Here is an 18,107-nt window from a genome sequence, read left to right on the forward strand (position 1 = left end):
ACAGGCTCAAGATGGCTAAGAATCATTCCAAGTAGAAAAGGGAGTGGGGGGGGGGCGACAGGGTGAAGGAGGGGGCAGCCCAGCTGCACTCACCCTCTCCAATTTTGTAACTTAGTGCTGGGGTGGAACCCAGGGCTGTGCGCATTTTACTAAGACACATTCCTCAACACTACTTTACCAGTATGATTATCACTGCTGTATAATAGTAACGATGATGATGATGATGATGACCACAAAGACAAGGTCTTGGTATGTCTCCCAGGCTGGCCTCGAACTCACAGAGATTCCCCCTGCCTCTGCCTCCTGGGTGAAAGGTTCTCTCTCTCTCTCTCTCTCCCCCTGCCTCTGCCTCCTGGGTGAAAGGTTCTCTCCCTCTCTCCCTCTCTCTCCCTCTCTCTCTCTCTCTCTCTCTCTCTCTCTCTCTCTCTCTCTCTCTCTCTCTCTCTCTCTCTCTCTCTCTCTCTCTCTCTCTCTCTCTCTCTCTCTCCTCTCTCTCTCTCTCTCTCCTCTGCTCTGCACGGGTTGGTTACCTCTCACCCCCCTTTCCCTCCCTCTCCACCAATAAACTCCACATGGGATCGTTGAGTCACGGTCTGTGTCTCCTTACTGGATAAACCTAAACATTTTAACAACATTGGGATTAAAGCTGTGTGCTACCACTTCCTGGTTTTCTTGTTGTTGTTTTAAGACAGTGTCTTTGTGTAGCTTTGGAGCCTGTCCTAGAACTCGCTCTGTCCACTAGGCGGCCAGGAATTCGTGGATATTTGCCTGCCCTTGCCTCCTAAATTGGGATTAACGGCGCAGGCGTGTGCCACCACCTGGCCCTTTCTTTCTACTTTAAACCATTCCTATTTTGTGAGGTGTGGTGGCACATGCCTTTTGATCCCAGTAACCAGAGGCAGAGACAGGTGAATCTCTGTGAGTGAGGCCAGCCTGGTCTACACAGTGAGTTCCAGGACAGCCAGGAATACACACTGAGACTCTGTCTCAAATAAAATTAAATAAATAAATTACTACTTGGCTCTGTTGAAAAAAAGCTCTCCCCCTCTGAGACCCATGCTACCAGCTGTACCACTCTTTGTGTCAGAAATTTTTGGTGATCTACTTCATGTCTGCTTGTTTGTTTTTCAAGGTGATCAACTTCAAGGGACCTAAGTCAAGCAAGGGCCAGAACATTCTGGCAACAAGGACTCCCGGGGTGTGTCTTATGTGTTCACACAATGTGACTGTGAGGGTTCCCAGTGACAATAAAAAGAAGAGAGGTGAGACTCCTGTTCCTCCCCACAGGCAGCCATGTGGCACAGCATTTGCGAGACGGTGGAAGGATTCGCCCTTCAAACCAGAGAATAAATAAGACAAGATTAGTACAAGCCGGGGGCAGTGAGGCTGCATCCTGCCTGACGCCCTACGTCACACTCACCAGGCTCCTGTCACCCACCAAGGCCCCTGTGGCTCTCACAGCCTAACGGGCAGTTCTCCTTGCAATGGCTGTTTCTCGACCGGCTCACTTCTTGTGCCCTTCATCTCTACTCTGCCTCAGTCACCCACACTGAGGCTAGATCCCAGGCCTGGCCCTAACCCTAACCCTCACCTTTAAACTTTTCAAGTTTGTTTGCTTAACTTTTATAGATCCTTATTTATTTTATGTGTGAGAGTGTTTTGCCTGTATGCATGTGTGTGTACAACACTTACATGCCTAGTGCCTTTGGAGGCCAGAGGAGGGTATCCGATCCTTTGGAACTAGAGTTTTACAGATGATTGTGAGCTACCTAGTGTAGGTGCTGGGAACCAAACTCAGGTCCTCTGCAAAAGTGTCAAGTCCTCTTAAGCTTTGAGTCATCTTTCCCAGCCTTAAACAACAACTTCTTCGCCGGGCGGTGGTGGTGCACACCTTTAATCCCAGCTCTCGGGAGGCAGAGGCAGGCGGATCTCTGTGAGTTCGAGGCCGGGCTGGACCGACAGCCTCCAAAACAATACAGAGAAACCCTGTCTCGTAAAACCAAAAAAAACAAAAAAAACCAACAACTTCCTCTACTTCTTCTTGTTATTATTATTATGATTAATAGTAGTAGTATTAGTATGGCGTGTGATATTCATATTACAGCAGGCACATCATGGGTGCCAGCCACTGTACGTGTTTGCAATCATAGGATAACTTTTGGATATTGGCTTTCTCCTTCCAAGGTGGGTTACAGGAATCGAACTTAGGCCATCAGGTTTGCACAGCAAGTGTTCTTAACTGCTGCATCATCTCTCCAGCCCTATATTTATGTTTTTTAATTGTGTGAGTGGGGGGGGTCTGTGCACATGTGTGCAGATGCCCTTGGAGGGTGATCCCCTGGAACTGGATCACAGGCAGTTGTGAGGCACCTGACATAGGTGCTGCCAACTGAACTCTGGTCCTCTGGAAGAACAGAACCTGTTCTTATCCTTAGCTTCTCTTAAAGAGCAGCGTGTGCTCTTAGCCCTCTTCACCGCTGAGCCATCTCCCCACTCCACCCGTTCTGAACCTTGAACTTGACAGCTTAGTCCAGTGACTGCGTTCCCCGCACCTCTATTTCCTTTCTCTTTGTCTTCGCAGGGCTGCTTTCACTCTCCTAAGCTGTGGCTTTGTGGGTTTACATCCTTCTCCCACGCAGTCTGGGATGACCCAATCTCTTTTATTCCCTTCACCTTCAGCTCGCACTCTTGATGAGACCCGGGACCTAGCTCTCCCTGCCTGCCTGCTCTCTCACCCCAGCACTTGAGCAGCTGAGTACAGATGAAGACGTGCGTGCCGAGCTCAAGCTGCAGACAGTTGCCATGGCAACTCGGTCTCCAACCTTGCCATCCTTCTCCACCCCCTGGGCTGGGAGTCCGGACTGTCCTTGTCAGCTCTCTTCTGTTTCCTTCCTTAGTCTCCCTTCTCTCTCATTCTCCCCACGGAGAACTTCACTCCTACTCGACAGTGAAAACTGAAGCCCCCTCAACTTCCTGCCCCCCACCAGCACCCTACTGATTTATTTTTAACTGCCCTTATCCTCTCCTCCTACCGGCAGTTAATCCCTCCACCTTAGCCTGCATCCAGTAGCTCCACCTCCTCAGGGACCTTGGAGGGACTCCTGTCCTTTCAGTATCCAGACATGGAAATCTCTCCTGCATCCTGAAAAGCCAAGTTCCCCAGATACCTTCCAGTTTCATCAGTAAACATCCTTCCTTCTTGTCTTTCCTTTAGAACACTGGCATCCTCTGGATTCTGCAAGCACACAAGAACAGTACACACACAATCATCATAAAACTTACAAATAGTATGACAGTATTAACATGAGTCCATGTGTACTATTTTGGTTTTGTCCTTTTGTTTTGTTTTTTGTTTTTTCCAAACAGAGTTTCTCTCTATAACATCTCTGGCTGTCCTGGAACTCACTTTATAGACCAGGCTGGCCTCAGAGATCTGCCTGCCTCTACCTCCCGAGTGCTGGGATCAAAGGTGTGCACTACCACTACCTGGCTTCAGGCTTCTTTTTTGCATGTGTATCTGTGTGTGTTGTACATGTATGTGTGCATGTGTGTTCCTATGTGTGTCTGCACATGTGTCAGGGTGCATGTGTACATTCCTACATATGTAGAGGAGGCATTATTTATTCATTATGTATACAGTGTTCTGTCTGCATGTTTGCTTGCACACCAGAAGAGGGCACCAGATCTCATTATAGATGGCTGTAAGCCACCATGTGGTTGCTGGGAATTGAACTCAGGACCTCTGGAAGAGCAGTCAATGCTCTTAATCTCTGAGCCATCTCTCCAGCCCCAAATCTGCACATTTCTGACCACTAGTGGCACTGAATGTCATATAATTCATTATGAACTGTTTAGTCTCTCTATGTAGCACATCTGATAAAAATCCAAAACAGATATTGGGGTTAAAGCTGAAGATCAGAGAAGCAAACTGGTCAGCCACTAGAGAGTTCTCGCCTCTATCAATGCTCAGACCAAATGGGTGATCCTGTCCCCATGAATCCTCAGACTGAATGTACTGCATTTCTGTCTCCACTCACCTGAAACCCTGTCTCATAAAAGGAAAAAAATAAATAGAGTAATAATAATAAATGGACAAATAAAAAGCCACATAAAAATGGAAAACACACAGAGAGTCTGGATACTGCGTGCTGTTGTATTGTCTTTGAATTGTTCAATTGCTAAGGAAGGAACAATTGCTAAAAGACGTTTGATTATCAATGCTGCTCAGTTAATCCAATTTATATGTTTTAGAAATGCTTTGACCTCAAAATTTAAGCTAAGGGCAGGTGGAAAAGAGGCCTTCTTATTGTTTCTACAGAAAATGAAAAGCTGTGGATTCCTTCCAGACTAATATGGTTTGATGAAGCAAGACCCCCTAAAGCAGTGGCCCAGGTGAGCCAACATTCAAAACAGCTGGGACAAGGGAGCCTTGCAGACCACTACAACCAGGATTTCTGTGTTTTCTTAGGATCCCCATGGTACTTCAGCACCCCCAAACAGCAGGAAGTAGTTTGGAGAGAATGACCCCCACATTCCCAAATATTGTTTATATAAATGTTCGTTTTCATTTAGATGGGTTTGGTTATAAATAGTTAGTGATCACAGCCATTCTCTTTTCAAAGGGAAATGTGATATAAAAATGAATACTTTGCATTGGAATGGATTTTCATTTATTGATTAGGGGATTATAGATGGCAGGCCGTTTAATCAAAGAATGGTCTTGGTCCCTACCTCTGGGCCTTGCAGTCATAGGACTTATTATCATATGCTTCATTTGGCTAAGGTGCCTTGGCACTAGACAAGCCCAGGCTCAATTTGTCACTTGAGGGCCACAGAGAATCCTTCAGCTCAGCTATAGTTGAGCCTACAGAAAAATTAGGCAACCAATGACAGATAAGACTAAGGGGATGCCAGCAAACCTAACATAGGAGGGTCATGCTGCCTGGGTGATTTCTCCATTGATGGGTAAGGTTGTATTAATGTCCTAGTCACCTAAGACAGGCACTAATTTATATAAAGAAGGGGGGAGGCCGGGCGTTGGTGGCGCACGCCTTTAATCCCAGCACTTGGGAGGCAGAGGCAGGCGGATCTCTGTGAGTTCGAGGCCAGCCTGGTCTACAAGAGCTAGTTCCAGGACAGCCTCCAAAGCCACAGAGAAACCCTGTCTCGAAAAACCAAAAAAAAAAAAAAAAGAAGGGGGGAGATGTTGGACCCCAGTCCCCATGGGGTCTATGTGAGTTGCTTGTCAGCCAATAACCACAGGTGCATCCTGTGGTTGGGAATCGGACAAGTTAAAAAAATAGAGGGATCAAAGGTGTGCACCACCTCCCAGTTTCTATGGCTAACTAGTGTGGCTGCTGAGGTTAAAGGTGAGTGCCACTGCCTGGCCTATATGACTGACTAGTGTGACTAGCTTTGCACTCTGATCTTCAGGCAAGCTTTATTTGTTCAATCATAAGCAAAATATCACCATACCTCTACTTATTATTATTATTGGAATATTCTGTTTGTATCTCCCTCTATTTTTTTCAACTTGTCCAGTTCCTAACCCAAACTTATCCTCTGAGCAATCTCTCCAGCCCTCCAGCTAACTCTTAAAATTAACTTCTTTCTCTTCATCTACATTTGCCTTGGGCTTTTTGCCTTTTCTTTCTTCCTGTATGTCTTAACTTTCACTACTTCTTGTGTCTGCTGGCTTATGGCTGCCTGGCACCTGTGTCCCCCTCCTTCTCCTCATTCCTCTCGAGCCTAGATTTCTCCTCCTATTTATTTTCTCTGCCTCCAAGCCCTGCCATACCTCTTCTGCCTGGTTGTTGTCTGGTCAGCTTTTTACTAGACCAACCAGGTACCTTAGGCAGCCAAGTGAAACAAATGCAACACATCTTCACATAAAGAGATGCAGCACAAACAAATGTAACACACCCTTACACAGTTAAAGTACAGTTCCTCAGCACAAACAAGTGTAACACACTTTTACACACAAAGTAACATTCTGAAACATAAACAAGTGTGATACACCTATACATAGTTAAATATTATACAGCATAAACAAATGTAACACACCTTTACACACTTAAAGTAACATTCTGAAGCATTAACAAGTACAACATCTTTTCCTAGTTAAAATAATATTGCGCAACACAGTATGTCTTAATTTTGGAAGCTGAATTCCCTGGGGGTCACAAATCCTGACCTGGGAACAAGGAGCTGCTTTATGCAGTTTCTGTGTGGAATTAGCACACTACTCTTCCTTCCAGGTCCCGAGAAACAGAGTCACACACACACACACACACCTACCTCCAACTCTCTTCACCTCTATAAAACACCCAAGTTACTCTTGCAGTAACTTCAGGGAAGGCAGAAATAAAGGTGTAGTCAGGCATGCTGGCTGGTTGATCTATGTGAGTTTGAGACCAGCCTGGTCTACATAGCACGTTACCAGTCAGTCAGGGCTACACAGTGAGACCCTAACCTCAAAAAAAAAAAAAAAAAAAAAAAGAAAAGAAGAAAATAAATGAAGGAGCACCTGAACCCATGTTTCATCAGTACTGGGTCGTCCACAATAAAAGGCCTGGATGTCTGACACACTTGTTAGTTTACAAATGCTACAGGTATTATGAAAGACAGGCTGAGGCCTCAAACAAAGGGGCCACATCCTACTAATTATCACAACCTGGATTAGAAAACCTTGAGCCAAGGGAAGCTCGGCACCAGCCACAGACAAACAACCTTGGGGTCTTGGATGGATGTGAGACCAATGATCTGTCTAAGGCTTCTGCTTGTCAGTAGAATTCAAAGCCGAAACCCAATGTGTATGATCTTAACTATCCGAGTGTAGGTGTTGCAGTTTTAGTTACTTAAATATCCACTTTCTTTGTCCCCTGGATAAGAGTGTTCATCTGTAGCAACACCCAAGCTACGTTTTATCTTCCATTACACCCAGGGTTGAGAGTAACAGCTAACGTTCGTTCCTTCGTTTGTTGAGGTTCTGCTGTGTATCAGGCATGTGTTAAATGTGCCCACTTCCCATCTCACTTAAGCTGTGCTGGCCATGATCAGTTCTCAGCAGAAACAGTTGGGAGAGTTTACCCTCAGTTCTGCCAACACACAGGTTTCTCAGTTTCCCATTCATCTCCACACGACTGGGAGCAGAGGTGTCTCTGCCATGTCAGAGTATAAGCTACACCTTCTAACCAGCTTACCTATAAACCAGGATTTGAAGAAAGTCTCCCCACTTCTGGCAGAGTAAGAAGATAGAATAAGGAAGGCACTGTTATCAATCCAAGAAAGGGTGAAATTTAGTTCTATCCCAAGAGTTCATAAACTGCTTACAGCTTATTTAAGTGAGCCCCACCAGGCACACAGGGTAGGGAGGTGAGTTCACTCCCATTTGTCCAGGCTTCTGGATAGACTTGCAAAAGGCCTGGCCTCTGAAGATTGCCCACCCTGCAAGCACAAACCAGGGCTCTCCCACCCCACGCCACCGTTAAAATTTAAAGGCAGTAGACAGGCCTCCCTGGCACATGCTCTTGGGGTGGCTTGCTAACTAATCTGTAAGAGAGAGGAGGTCTGGCATGGTGAGGGGAGGCAGACAGCCGAGGCCAGGGAGGGCTGTGCGGTGATTTAGAGCCTTCTACCGAAGTCCAGAAGATTCTAGGCGGACTGGCTGGAAGGCTGCCTAGTTCTCTTTTAAAAATAGAAAGGAAAGAGAAGAAAAATCCTTGTCTGATCATGACTTGGTAGAGGTACTTTGCATAGCAATTTTCAATGTCTCCCTCTTAGAGAAAGACAGCCAGACCCGGACAGCCAGACCCAGAGGAGGCCAGAAGCCTGGGGCTGGTGGCCAACAGTCCAGCTGGCCTGCAGGCAGCAGTGAAGTAAGCAAACAGCGGCTTGGAATGTTCTGGAGGCTGGAAGAGGCTGCTACAACCCCTCAATAATTGGTTCAGAAACAATTGGACATCCATATGGAAAAAATAAAATAGATCCCTATGTCACAGCAGGCCTCCAGATAAATTCCAGATGAACTGAAGGTCTACAGGATAGCAAGCAGAGCTATGCCAGCACAGCTGAAGAAAGCACAGGGTGGATGTGGGACTAGCAAATCATGTAACACGTAAAGGAAAAGGTGGGTGCCTAGCTACGTGAAGACTATGATGGCAAGCTGGAGCCAGAGTTCAGGGATAGTGCCCGCTATGCTCTGGGGCTGGGAGGCGGGAACAAAATTATTTCTGAATTAAAGAAACAAACAAACTTACTAACGTTGTGTTTATAGACTCTGAAACTGTGTGCATATGAGGCTCAGAGGACAACTGTGTGGAGTGCTTTCTCACCTCCTTCTAGGTGGTTCTGGAGATTGCTCTGGTCACCGGGTGATGGGGCAAGTTCTCTTCCCACTGAGCCACTTCACCAGCCCATGAGAGTCTTTTCTAGGTGTGAAAACCAAGACATATCCTGAGACAAGAATAACAGAGGCAGGGTTTCTCTGTGCAGTCCTGGAACTCACTCTGTAGACCAGGCTGGCCTGGAATTTAGAGATCCGCCTGCCCTCTGCCTCCCAAGTGCAGGGATTAAAGGCTTTGTGTCACCACTGCCCAGCTGGTTTTGCCTTGTTTTTTAAGACAAGGTCTTGATTTACAGCCCAGGCTGGCCTGCTCCAACATTAAGCCAACCATGTGCTGTGATTACAAGTGTGTACCAGGGCTGGGGATTTAACTTAGTGGTAGAACTATTGCTTAGCAAGCACAAGGTTTGGTCCTTAGCTCAAAAAAAAAGGGGGGGGAGGAGAAGAAGAAGAAGAAGAAGAAGAAGAAGAAGAAGAAGAAGAAGAAGAAGAAGAAGAAGAAGAAGAAGAAGAAGAAGAAGAAGAAGAAGAATTCAAGCATTTACCACCATGCCTGGCTGTAGAATATCTTAAAATGTCTAAAAGAGATGATTCAAAGAACAGGCAATTCAGAGAGGAAGAAACTCCAAATAGAAACAAAAGTGGAACTCACAGGTGGTAGTTCCGGGCTGCCAGCCCCTGCAGTGCACTCAAAAACTCACTTTCTTCCAAAGAGGAGGGGAGGAGAGAGAAGGAAGGTGGGTAGGAAAGTTCAATAGAGTTCACTGAGATAACTACAAACAACGAATCACATTCCAGCATCCGTGGAACTGACAAAATCTACCATCTGATAGCCCAGGTGTGGATGCAGGGACAGGAGCCCGAGAACAGTGTCAGTTGGCACAGCAACCAAGAATCAAATGAGAAACATGTGTAACAGTTTCCTCCAAGATTAAAACTCTCTGTCCTGCAGGAAGCTCCTTCAGCAGGAAGGTAAACAACTCAAAATAACCTCAGGAAGTCCCTGAAACTGACTAGAGTTACCAGGCTCCTCCTTGCCAAAGAAAGCAACGAAAGCTGAGTGCTTTTAAAAGATACGAATGGAGAGTGAACTTGTTTTACTCATCAACTGGAATACTGTGAAGCTGCTAAAAACAATGAAACAAGGCTGGAAACACAGCTCAGCGGCAGGAAGCTGATGTCAAAGCGGCATAAAGTCAAGGCCAGTTTAGGCAGTTTAGTGAGATCCTATCTCAAACTAAAAAGTAAAAAGGAAGGAGCTGGAATGATGGACAAAAGATGAAGCACATTGGCTGTTCTTGACAGGATTGGAGTTCACCATTCCTACACATGCAGACACACATATCACAGTTTAAAACATTTGGCCAGGTGGTGGTGCCATTAGTTCATGCCATTAGTCCTAGTACTCAGGATGCAGAGGCAGGCAGATATCTATGAGTTCAAGGTCAACCTGATCTACAGTGAGTTCCAGAACAGCTAGAGCTACACAGAGAAAGCCCGTGGAAAACAAACAAACAAACAAAAAAGGCAAACAAGTTAAAATTTTATTTTAAGATTTATTTTCTTCTATATGCATTGGTGTTTGGTTGCAGGATCTGTACACTGCATGTGTATAGTGCCAGCAGGAATCAGAAGAGGGCATGAGATTCTCTGGAAGGGAGTTAAAAGACAGTTGTTAACCATCACATAGTGTTGTGCAACAATTTCCTCCAAATTTGAAACATTCTATGATTCAGGGAGGCTCCTTAAGCAGGAAGGTAAAAAACTCAAAATAACTTCAGGAAGTCCCTGAAACTGACCAGAATCACAAGGCTCCTCCAGGCCACAGAAAGCAATGAAAGCTGAGTGTCCCACTTAGACAAGTGAAGCTGAGATGCAAAGAAGACTCTCAGACCAGAGGGCTCCCTGGGAGAAGCAGAGACCAGGCAAGCTCCCTGAACAGGTTCAGATCAGCTGAGTCACTTGCAAAGGACACTGTCCAGCCTGTTGAGCTGCACATGCAGTGTGAGCTGCCAGCTGTGGCAATGTGGGTTTTAATGATGCAGTTATCTTTGAACTGTCTCTGCTCCTATAAGTGACCGCAATAAAATTCATTGGTTCATTCACTTGGACTTTGGTGTTATCTGCACTATGGTCGGTTGTGGGCACCCTATGTGGTGTGAGAAGGTGTGTGTTGTATCTTCCCAGGAAAACAATACAGGGGTGCTAGAAATCAAACCCAGTGCTCTTAACTCCTGAGCTATCTCTCCAATCCCAATGTTTTTGTTTGTTTGCTTGATTTTAAGTAAAAAGAGAGGTGTAATTTTAGGTTGAGGGAGGACCCTAGCTTCATGTGAGAAGAAAGTCCTAGATTCAGTTCCTAATATCACAAGAAGAAAATGAAGAGGGAGGAGAAAAGTATTGAAAGAAGAATGGGTCAAAAACAAGATGTGTGTGTGTGTATATGTGTAGAATATAATTCAACTTTTCTTTAATTTTTTTTGGGGGGGACAGGTGTCTCTGTGTAGCCCTGACTCTCCTTGAACTCACTCCATAGACCAGGCTGGCCTTGAACCTGGAGATCTGCCTGCTTCTTCCTCCTGCATGCTGAGATTAAAGGCTCATGCCACTGCTGCCCAGCTTATATTATTCAACATTAAAAGGCAGAGACATCCTGACATGGATACAGATGGAGGAATCCTAAAGACATTATGCTACCTGAAAGAAATGGACAGGAACAAAAGGAAAAATGCTGCATGATGCCACTTAGACGCATAGAGAAGGCAAATTCCTGAGGCAGAAAGGATGGTCTTGGTCAAGCGCCGGGGAGGAAGCGAGAAGACAATGGCGACTGGAGTTGCAGATTGGGAAGATGGAACAGTTCTGGCTCTGGTGGTAGAAGCCTGTAATGCTAGTTCTTGAGAAGCAGCAGGAGGATCAAGAGTTCAAGGTTATTATGGGCTATAGAGTGAGGCTGAGGCTAGCCTGGGTCACATAAGATCTTGTTCCCCCACCCCCTCAAATCAAAACAAAAAGTTTAAATAAGGCCATGATCGTTAAAAAATGCGAAAGACGTTCATGCCATAGAAAAATACACTTACGAAAGTTTAAAGTGGCACTGTATTTACTTTGGGTTTTGGAGACAGAGTTTCTCTGTGTAGCTCTGGTTGTCCTGGAACTCAAGCTGTAGACCAGGCTGGCCTCAAACTCACAGAGATCCACCTGCCTCTGCCTCCCAAGTGCTGGGATGAAAGGTGTGTGCTACTACCTGGATTGACTTTTTTTTAATTAATTAATTTATTTATTTATTATGCATATGGTATTCTGCCTGCATGTCTGCAGGCCAGAAGAAGAGGGCACCAGATCTCATTACAGATGGTCATGAGCCACCATGTGGTTGCTGGGAATTGAACTCAGGACGTTTGGAAGAACAGTCAGTGCTCTTAACCTCTGAGCCATCTCTCCAGCCCCTGGATTGACTTTTTAATTACATTTATTTACTTATTTATTTGGTGTTGATTCACAGGCTCCAAGAGCACACATATAGAAAGGTCAAAGAACAATTCAGGGGTAGGTTCCTGATTCTCTCCTTCTACCATGAGGGTCCCAGGATCAGACTCAGAGAGTGGCAGGCTTAGCAGCAAGGGCCTTTACATCACCTGGCCAGTCTGAGATGATACTTTCCCTTATTCTATCAGAGAGGGTCTCACTAAATAGGCTGGCCTAGAGCGCACAGAGATCCACCTGCCTCTGTCTCCCAGGTGCTGGGATTAAAGGTATAAGTCACCGCGCCTGACCCCACATGGCAAATTTTGTATTTTTTATAGTATAATGTGAAAATAAAATAGAAATTGAAAAAAAGAAAATGTGACTTGGGCTGGACGTGTAGCTAAGTGGAACAGCAGGTGCTTAGTATGCTCAGGGACATGGGTTCAATTCCCCAACACTTAAGAAAAAGTTGACTTAAATCCAGCCCCTCAATCCAGCACATCCGGCAGGTGTAGGCAGGTGACTCCCACACTTGGAGCATCCACCTGGCTGCCGCTTCCTTCCCCTCCCCCACATCCAAATTGGTATCCTTGGCGTTCCAAATGTCTCGCTGCGCACGCGCACATACTGACATGAGGGGGCGTGGCCTCACTCTGCGCTTGTGCTGAATTCCAGCTGCGATTGCAATAAGGGAAAATGATGCCCAGGATGGGCTCTGCCGCCCGCCGGCTGCGGAGAGAACCAAACTGCACACGCGCAGATCTAGCGCCCGCATCAAAACACCGGCAGACAGCGCGATCCCCATGTCCTGAGCTCCCGGCTGCCTGGCGTTCCTCTCAGCGGTGAACTTGTCCGTCCCGCTGGGCCGGGACGGACAAGTTCAGGTCTAACCGGCGATGCCCCGGGAGATCATCACCCTGCAGCTGGGCCAGTGCGGCAACCAGAGTGAGCAAGCGACCGCTGGGCCCCGCCAGTCTCTGGTTCTATCCCTCGGGCCGCATTCAAGTGCCTGGTGCCCATCAATCCCTTTTGTCCTTCCCACAAGCCACCTTTCTGAACCCTATTGTGCGTGATGACCCAGGCAAGACCTGCCTCTTCAGTCCTGGGCTGTGACAACTTCCAGGCGTCTTGGGTCACCTTCTTAAATGTAATAGCCTCTGAGCCTGGGCTCTTCAGGCCCTAAGGCTCTAGCAGACTTGGGCCTCTTCCCCCTCCCCCAGTTGGGTTCGAGTTCTGGAAACAGCTGTGTGCTGAGCATGGCATCAGTCCCGAGGGCATCCTGGAGGAGTTCGCCACCGAGGGCACTGACCGCAAGGACGTCTTTTTCTACCAGGTCTTCCCCCCACCCCAGTCACTTGACCTGGTGCCGGGAAACTCACCAGGCAGATGGGAACAGAGTGGCTGTCTTAAGGAGGGAGGGCCTGCCGGTGCCAGAGTTGGGAGGACTCAGGACTTGACCCACCCAGGCTCACTGGGCCCATCCTGGCTTCCCTTTGACAGGCAGATGATGAGCATTATATCCCTCGGGCTGTGCTGCTGGACCTGGAACCCCGGGTGATCCATTCTATCCTCAACTCCTCCTATGCCAAGCTCTACAACCCGGAGAACATCTACCTGTCTGAGCATGGAGGAGGAGCTGGCAACAACTGGGCCAGGGGATTCTCCCAGGTGTCAGTCCCAGAGTTCCTTGGTAATCCTAGACTGGGACAGGGCAAGGCTCAAGTAAATCTGGGAGTCTGTCCAGACTGGACTGACAATAAATAAGGGACAAATAGATAGGCTGAGGAGAGGGACGGCTGGGAAAGAGGCTATGCAAATTTTATGTAAATAAATTCTAGGTTGAGAAAGAGTCTGACTGGGAAGCTCTGCTTCAGGATGACAGCAGAGACAAAGGGTGGAGCTCTTGGTGCTGAGAAGAGAACCTTTGAGCCTGACTTTCCCTTCCCCTGTCCGGATACAGGGTGAGAAAATTCATGAGGACATCTTTGACATCATAGACCGAGAAGCCGATGGAAGTGACAGTCTAGAGGTGATGTTCTTCTACAGTAAAGCATGCTGGGAGAATATCAGGCTTGGTCTCAACCCATGACGTGTGATGGAAACAGTCAATGTATGGGGACAGGATACAGGGTGCACCAGGGCCATTAAAGCACTGCTGAGCTCTCTGGGAAATAAAATCTCAGTGCTGTTAGCTGCTTTGGCATGGGTTACTCAGCTTCCACGTGGTCCGTGAACCTTTCCGAGGAGCCTCAGAGACAAGAATGAAATCTCTTTGAGATCCCTGGACACTACCTTTCTCTCTCTCCCCACTCAGGGATTCGTGCTGTGTCATTCCATTGCTGGAGGGACAGGCTCTGGTCTGGGCTCCTACCTCTTAGAGAGACTGAATGACAGGTAAGCCAGTGTTTGAGGTCATTAACCCTGATTCCCTGGTGTGCTGGTTAGTATTTTCATTATATTTTATTTGTTTACTTTTGGGGAGGCATACCTGTCCTTGCATATGTGCAGAGGTCAGTGTGTGGGAGGCGTTCACCATGTGGGTCCCACGAACTGAACTCGGGTCATTAAGAGTGGTGGCAGGCACCTTTACCCTACCCACTGAGTCACCTTACCAGCCAACAGGAAGAGTTTTGATAAGGAATTATCTCGACCAAGTTGGCCTGTTAGCATGTCCGGTAGGGACTGTCTTGATTGTTAATTGGTATAGGAAGGCCTCACCTAGCAAGCAACGAAGGATCATGCATCTGTGTTCTCTGCTCTTGACTGTGGACTGCCTGCCTTGGCTTCCAGAAATAATGGGTTGTAATGGAACTGAAAGTCAAATGAGCCCTTTCTTTCCCAAGTAGCATTTTTGCTGAGGTGTTTGCCACAGTAACAGGAACTAAAGCAGAATTCCTAGGCAACCTCTTTCCATGTTGTTACTTTTTCTCCTTGAGCTGGAAGGTTGTCCCCCGGCCCCAAGTCACAGGGACAGAACTCCGCAGGCAAAACCTGGGAAGCAGTAACTGAGCAGGGAGATGGAGAGTTAACCTTAGGACCTACAGAACTGTGGCTTATCCTTTGGGTGCTGAACACTGAGGCCTGCTCTTGCTTAGAGCTCAGTGGCACTCGGGAGGGAGATTGGTAGTTCACAGGGACACCCTCTCTCCCTTCTCCCTTCTTTGCCCTTAGGTACCCCAAGAAATTGGTGCAGACTTACTCTGTGTTTCCCAACCAGGATGAGATGAGTGACGTGGTGGTGCAGCCTTACAACTCCCTCCTCACCCTGAAGAGGCTGACCCAGAACGCAGACTGTGTGGTGAGCCAAGGAAGGCTGAGCTGGGAGCTTGGCCACCTTCGAAGGACAACCCTTGCCCTTTTCTGGCCCTGGCCCACAGGAAAGCCAGCAAAATCCTGACATGTGGGCCAGGTTATAACCTAGGATCCCAACTTCCAAGCTGCTTCTTGGCCTTCAGGGCAGTATGACTCTCAATAAAAAGAGTATTCCCCGATCTCGATATACAACCGTGTTTTGTCTACTCAGTGTCTCCTTATGATTGGGTCATGTTTGCAGCAAGACCTTATCCCCACTCTTCGGGCAAGGTCGGATCCCTTTGTGTATATTGTTAACTAAATGCAACTACTTAGAAACAGGATCTTAGTTGGGTGTGGTGGTTTATGTCTGTAATTCCATTTTTTCAGAAGGCTGAAGCAGGAGGATCACTGTTAGTTCAAGGGCAGCCTGAGCTATATAGTTAAGTTCAAAGCCAGTCTGAATTAGAGTGAGACCTAGTCTCAAGAAGAGAAAAGACACAGGAACTTCCTAAGTTGCTCTAGGTGGTCTCTGACTTGTTATTCCTGGTGCCTCAGCTTCCTGTGTAACTGGAATTATAAGGGAGTGCTACGCCTGCTGTGTGTATTGGTAAGAGGCCTGGACACAAGCTCTACCTCCAGCCTCATTTTAATATTTGCTCTTTCACTAAACTATAGGCTCAGTGGTGGCAAAGCCTACGTCTGTTGTTCTCTGGTCGTCATCATGCCCCAGAGACAGCATGATTCTTTGAAGGTCGCAAACCACTTCTGGTTTAGGAGTTTGCAGAAACTAAGCTGTATGTATCTTACTTCAGTGTCTCTCTTTGCCTCAAAAGGTGTTACTGACTCCTTCTGTCCTGCCAGGTGGTGCTGGATAACACAGCCTTGAACCGGATCGCCACAGACCGCCTGCACATCCAGAACCCGTCCTTCTCCCAGATCAACCAGCTGGTGAGTCCCACTCCTGGAATGGAGCCCTCTGCTTGAGGGTCGTTGGGAGGGACGGTCCACCTCCATCGAGTCCCACAATACAATGTCTCCTGTGCACAGGTGTCCACCATCATGTCAGCCAGCACCACCACCCTGCGCTACCCTGGCTACATGAACAATGACCTCATCGGCCTCATCGCCTCCCTCATTCCCACCCCTCGGCTCCACTTCCTCATGACTGGCTATACCCCTCTCACCACGGACCAGTCAGTAAGAGCTCCCACAGCGTCCCTCCCAGGACCGTGGCCTTTCTCTCCTGCTGTGGCGTGAGCTGCCCTTTGCAGCTCCCCTCCCCCCTCCCAGCTTCTCTTCTCAGGGACTGACACTGGGCCACTTGCTTGCTGCCCTGTCTCCACTTCCCACGGCCTTTGGCTCCTGCAGGAGCAGCTGATCGGGAATCTGCTTCTGTCCATGCCCAAGGGCTGGGTTTGCGGAGCTGAGAGCCAAGATCCTAACCCGTGGCAGAGACTCAGCACAGCCCTGATGCCCTACAGCCATTCCCCGGAGACCATGCCACCTCCTAGTGATGGGGGCACAGTGGGCTCCTCTCCTGTGTCTGTCCGTGCATCTCTAGGCTGCTCCCTGACTGCTAACATGGTCCCTGTGAACCCTCCTTCCCTCAGGTGGCCAGTGTGAGGAAGACCACGGTCTTGGACGTCATGAGGCGACTGCTACAGCCCAAGAACGTGATGGTGTCCACAGGCCGGGACCGTCAGACCAACCACTGCTACATTGCCATCCTCAACATCATCCAGGGAGAGGTGGACCCCACCCAGGTAGGGGAGGCCCCATCACCCTGCCCTCCGGCCCACAGAGGGGAGGAGAAGCAACCACCGCCTCTGTGTCCACCCTAGGTCCACAAGAGCCTGCAGAGGATCCGGGAGAGGAAGCTGGCCAACTTCATCCCCTGGGGCCCAGCCAGCATCCAGGTGGCCCTGTCAAGGAAGTCCCCCTACCTGCCCTCAGCCCACCGGGTCAGTGGGCTCATGATGGCCAACCACACCAGTATCTCCTCGGTGAGTACAGGCTCCTGCTGTCTTTGTGTTAGCGAGAATCAAGCCCAGGGCTTCAGGAATGGTAGGCAGTGCCGCCCCCCCCCAGTCACACCCCTAGCTCCTGGCCACTCTGTCCCTCTGTCTGCCGTCATCAGTTTCCCCAGTCTGTGTCCTCACTGGGTGCCATTCCGAAGCACTCCTTCTCTCCAGCTTTTTGAAAGTTCCTGCCAGCAGTATGACAAATTATGGAAGCGCGGGGCCTTCCTCGAGCAGTTTCGGAAGGAGGACATCTTCAAGGACAACTTTGAAGAGATGGACAGGTCCAGGGAGGTGGTGCAGGAGCTCATTGATGAGTACCATGCTGCTACACGGCCAGACTACATCTCCTGGGGCACCCAGGAATAGCCCTGGACAAGGGCAGCCCCCCACCATGCCTGGACCCTCTGACACAAAGTCATCTCACAATTCTAGGTTCATGTCCAGACTAGGAACTACTCCTATTTCTTCCCTTTCATGCCTGGCTCTTGGTATGCTTGTTTGCTTATAATAAAAATAATACAGCTTGATGTTGATAATTGATAGAAGCTTGGATACAGCAGAGTTTGATCTATGATTATGGGACTGGGTGAGCACAGGTTTACACCAGGCACCTGACAGCAGGCTGGCCTTCACTACCCTGACTTCTTACTCCTTGGCCCAGGTCTGTGTGTTTCCACAGGCACCCCTTGCCTCAGTCCAGCCTCTGTCACTAGGGACCAGTCTCCTCAGGACTACTGAAATACCGTGATCTGTTGTGTCCTCAGTACCTAAGCTGCTCCTCTCAGTTGCACAATGTTACCTTAGCCCCTGACACTCAAGGAGGAGATACAGGGTCCGTCAAAGGGGTTGAACTGTGCTCTGAGCAAGTCAGAAGAGCTGGGACTTACGAGTGCCTCCAGAAACTCAACACTATGTAACCCAACCTGACAGGATAAGAATTAAGGAGTAGGCCTGGGCCCACTGTGCCAGAGATGTTTTTA

The 18,107-nt window shown here is 48.2% G+C and overlaps 1 protein-coding gene across 2 annotated transcripts; it reads left to right on the forward strand.

Annotated features, from left to right (window-relative positions):
- Positions 1 to 12,495: 12,495 nt before the first annotated feature.
- On the forward strand, positions 12,496 to 17,667 carry LOC101841976 (tubulin gamma-2 chain). 2 transcript variants are annotated; one of them, XM_040749737.1, is made up of 11 exons: positions 12,496 to 12,757; positions 13,033 to 13,145; positions 13,313 to 13,480; positions 13,773 to 13,841; positions 14,127 to 14,206; positions 14,984 to 15,110; positions 15,968 to 16,054; positions 16,154 to 16,303; positions 16,717 to 16,869; positions 16,948 to 17,109; positions 17,299 to 17,667. In XM_040749737.1, exons 1-11 carry the CDS (start codon positions 12,709 to 12,711, stop codon positions 17,491 to 17,493), a joined length of 1,353 nt encoding a protein of 450 aa, XP_040605671.1. In that variant the 5' UTR covers positions 12,496 to 12,708; the 3' UTR covers positions 17,494 to 17,667. The 2 variants fall into 2 exon arrangements, with proteins under 2 accessions (XP_040605671.1, XP_040605672.1); XM_040749738.1 differs by having other exon boundaries at positions 17,244 to 17,440.
- Positions 17,668 to 18,107: the final 440 nt, after the last annotated feature.

The sequence above is a fragment of the Mesocricetus auratus genome, unplaced genomic scaffold (assembly GCF_017639785.1).
Source record: "Mesocricetus auratus isolate SY011 unplaced genomic scaffold, BCM_Maur_2.0 Super-Scaffold_100007, whole genome shotgun sequence".
Taxonomy (NCBI): Eukaryota; Metazoa; Chordata; class Mammalia; order Rodentia; family Cricetidae; genus Mesocricetus; species Mesocricetus auratus.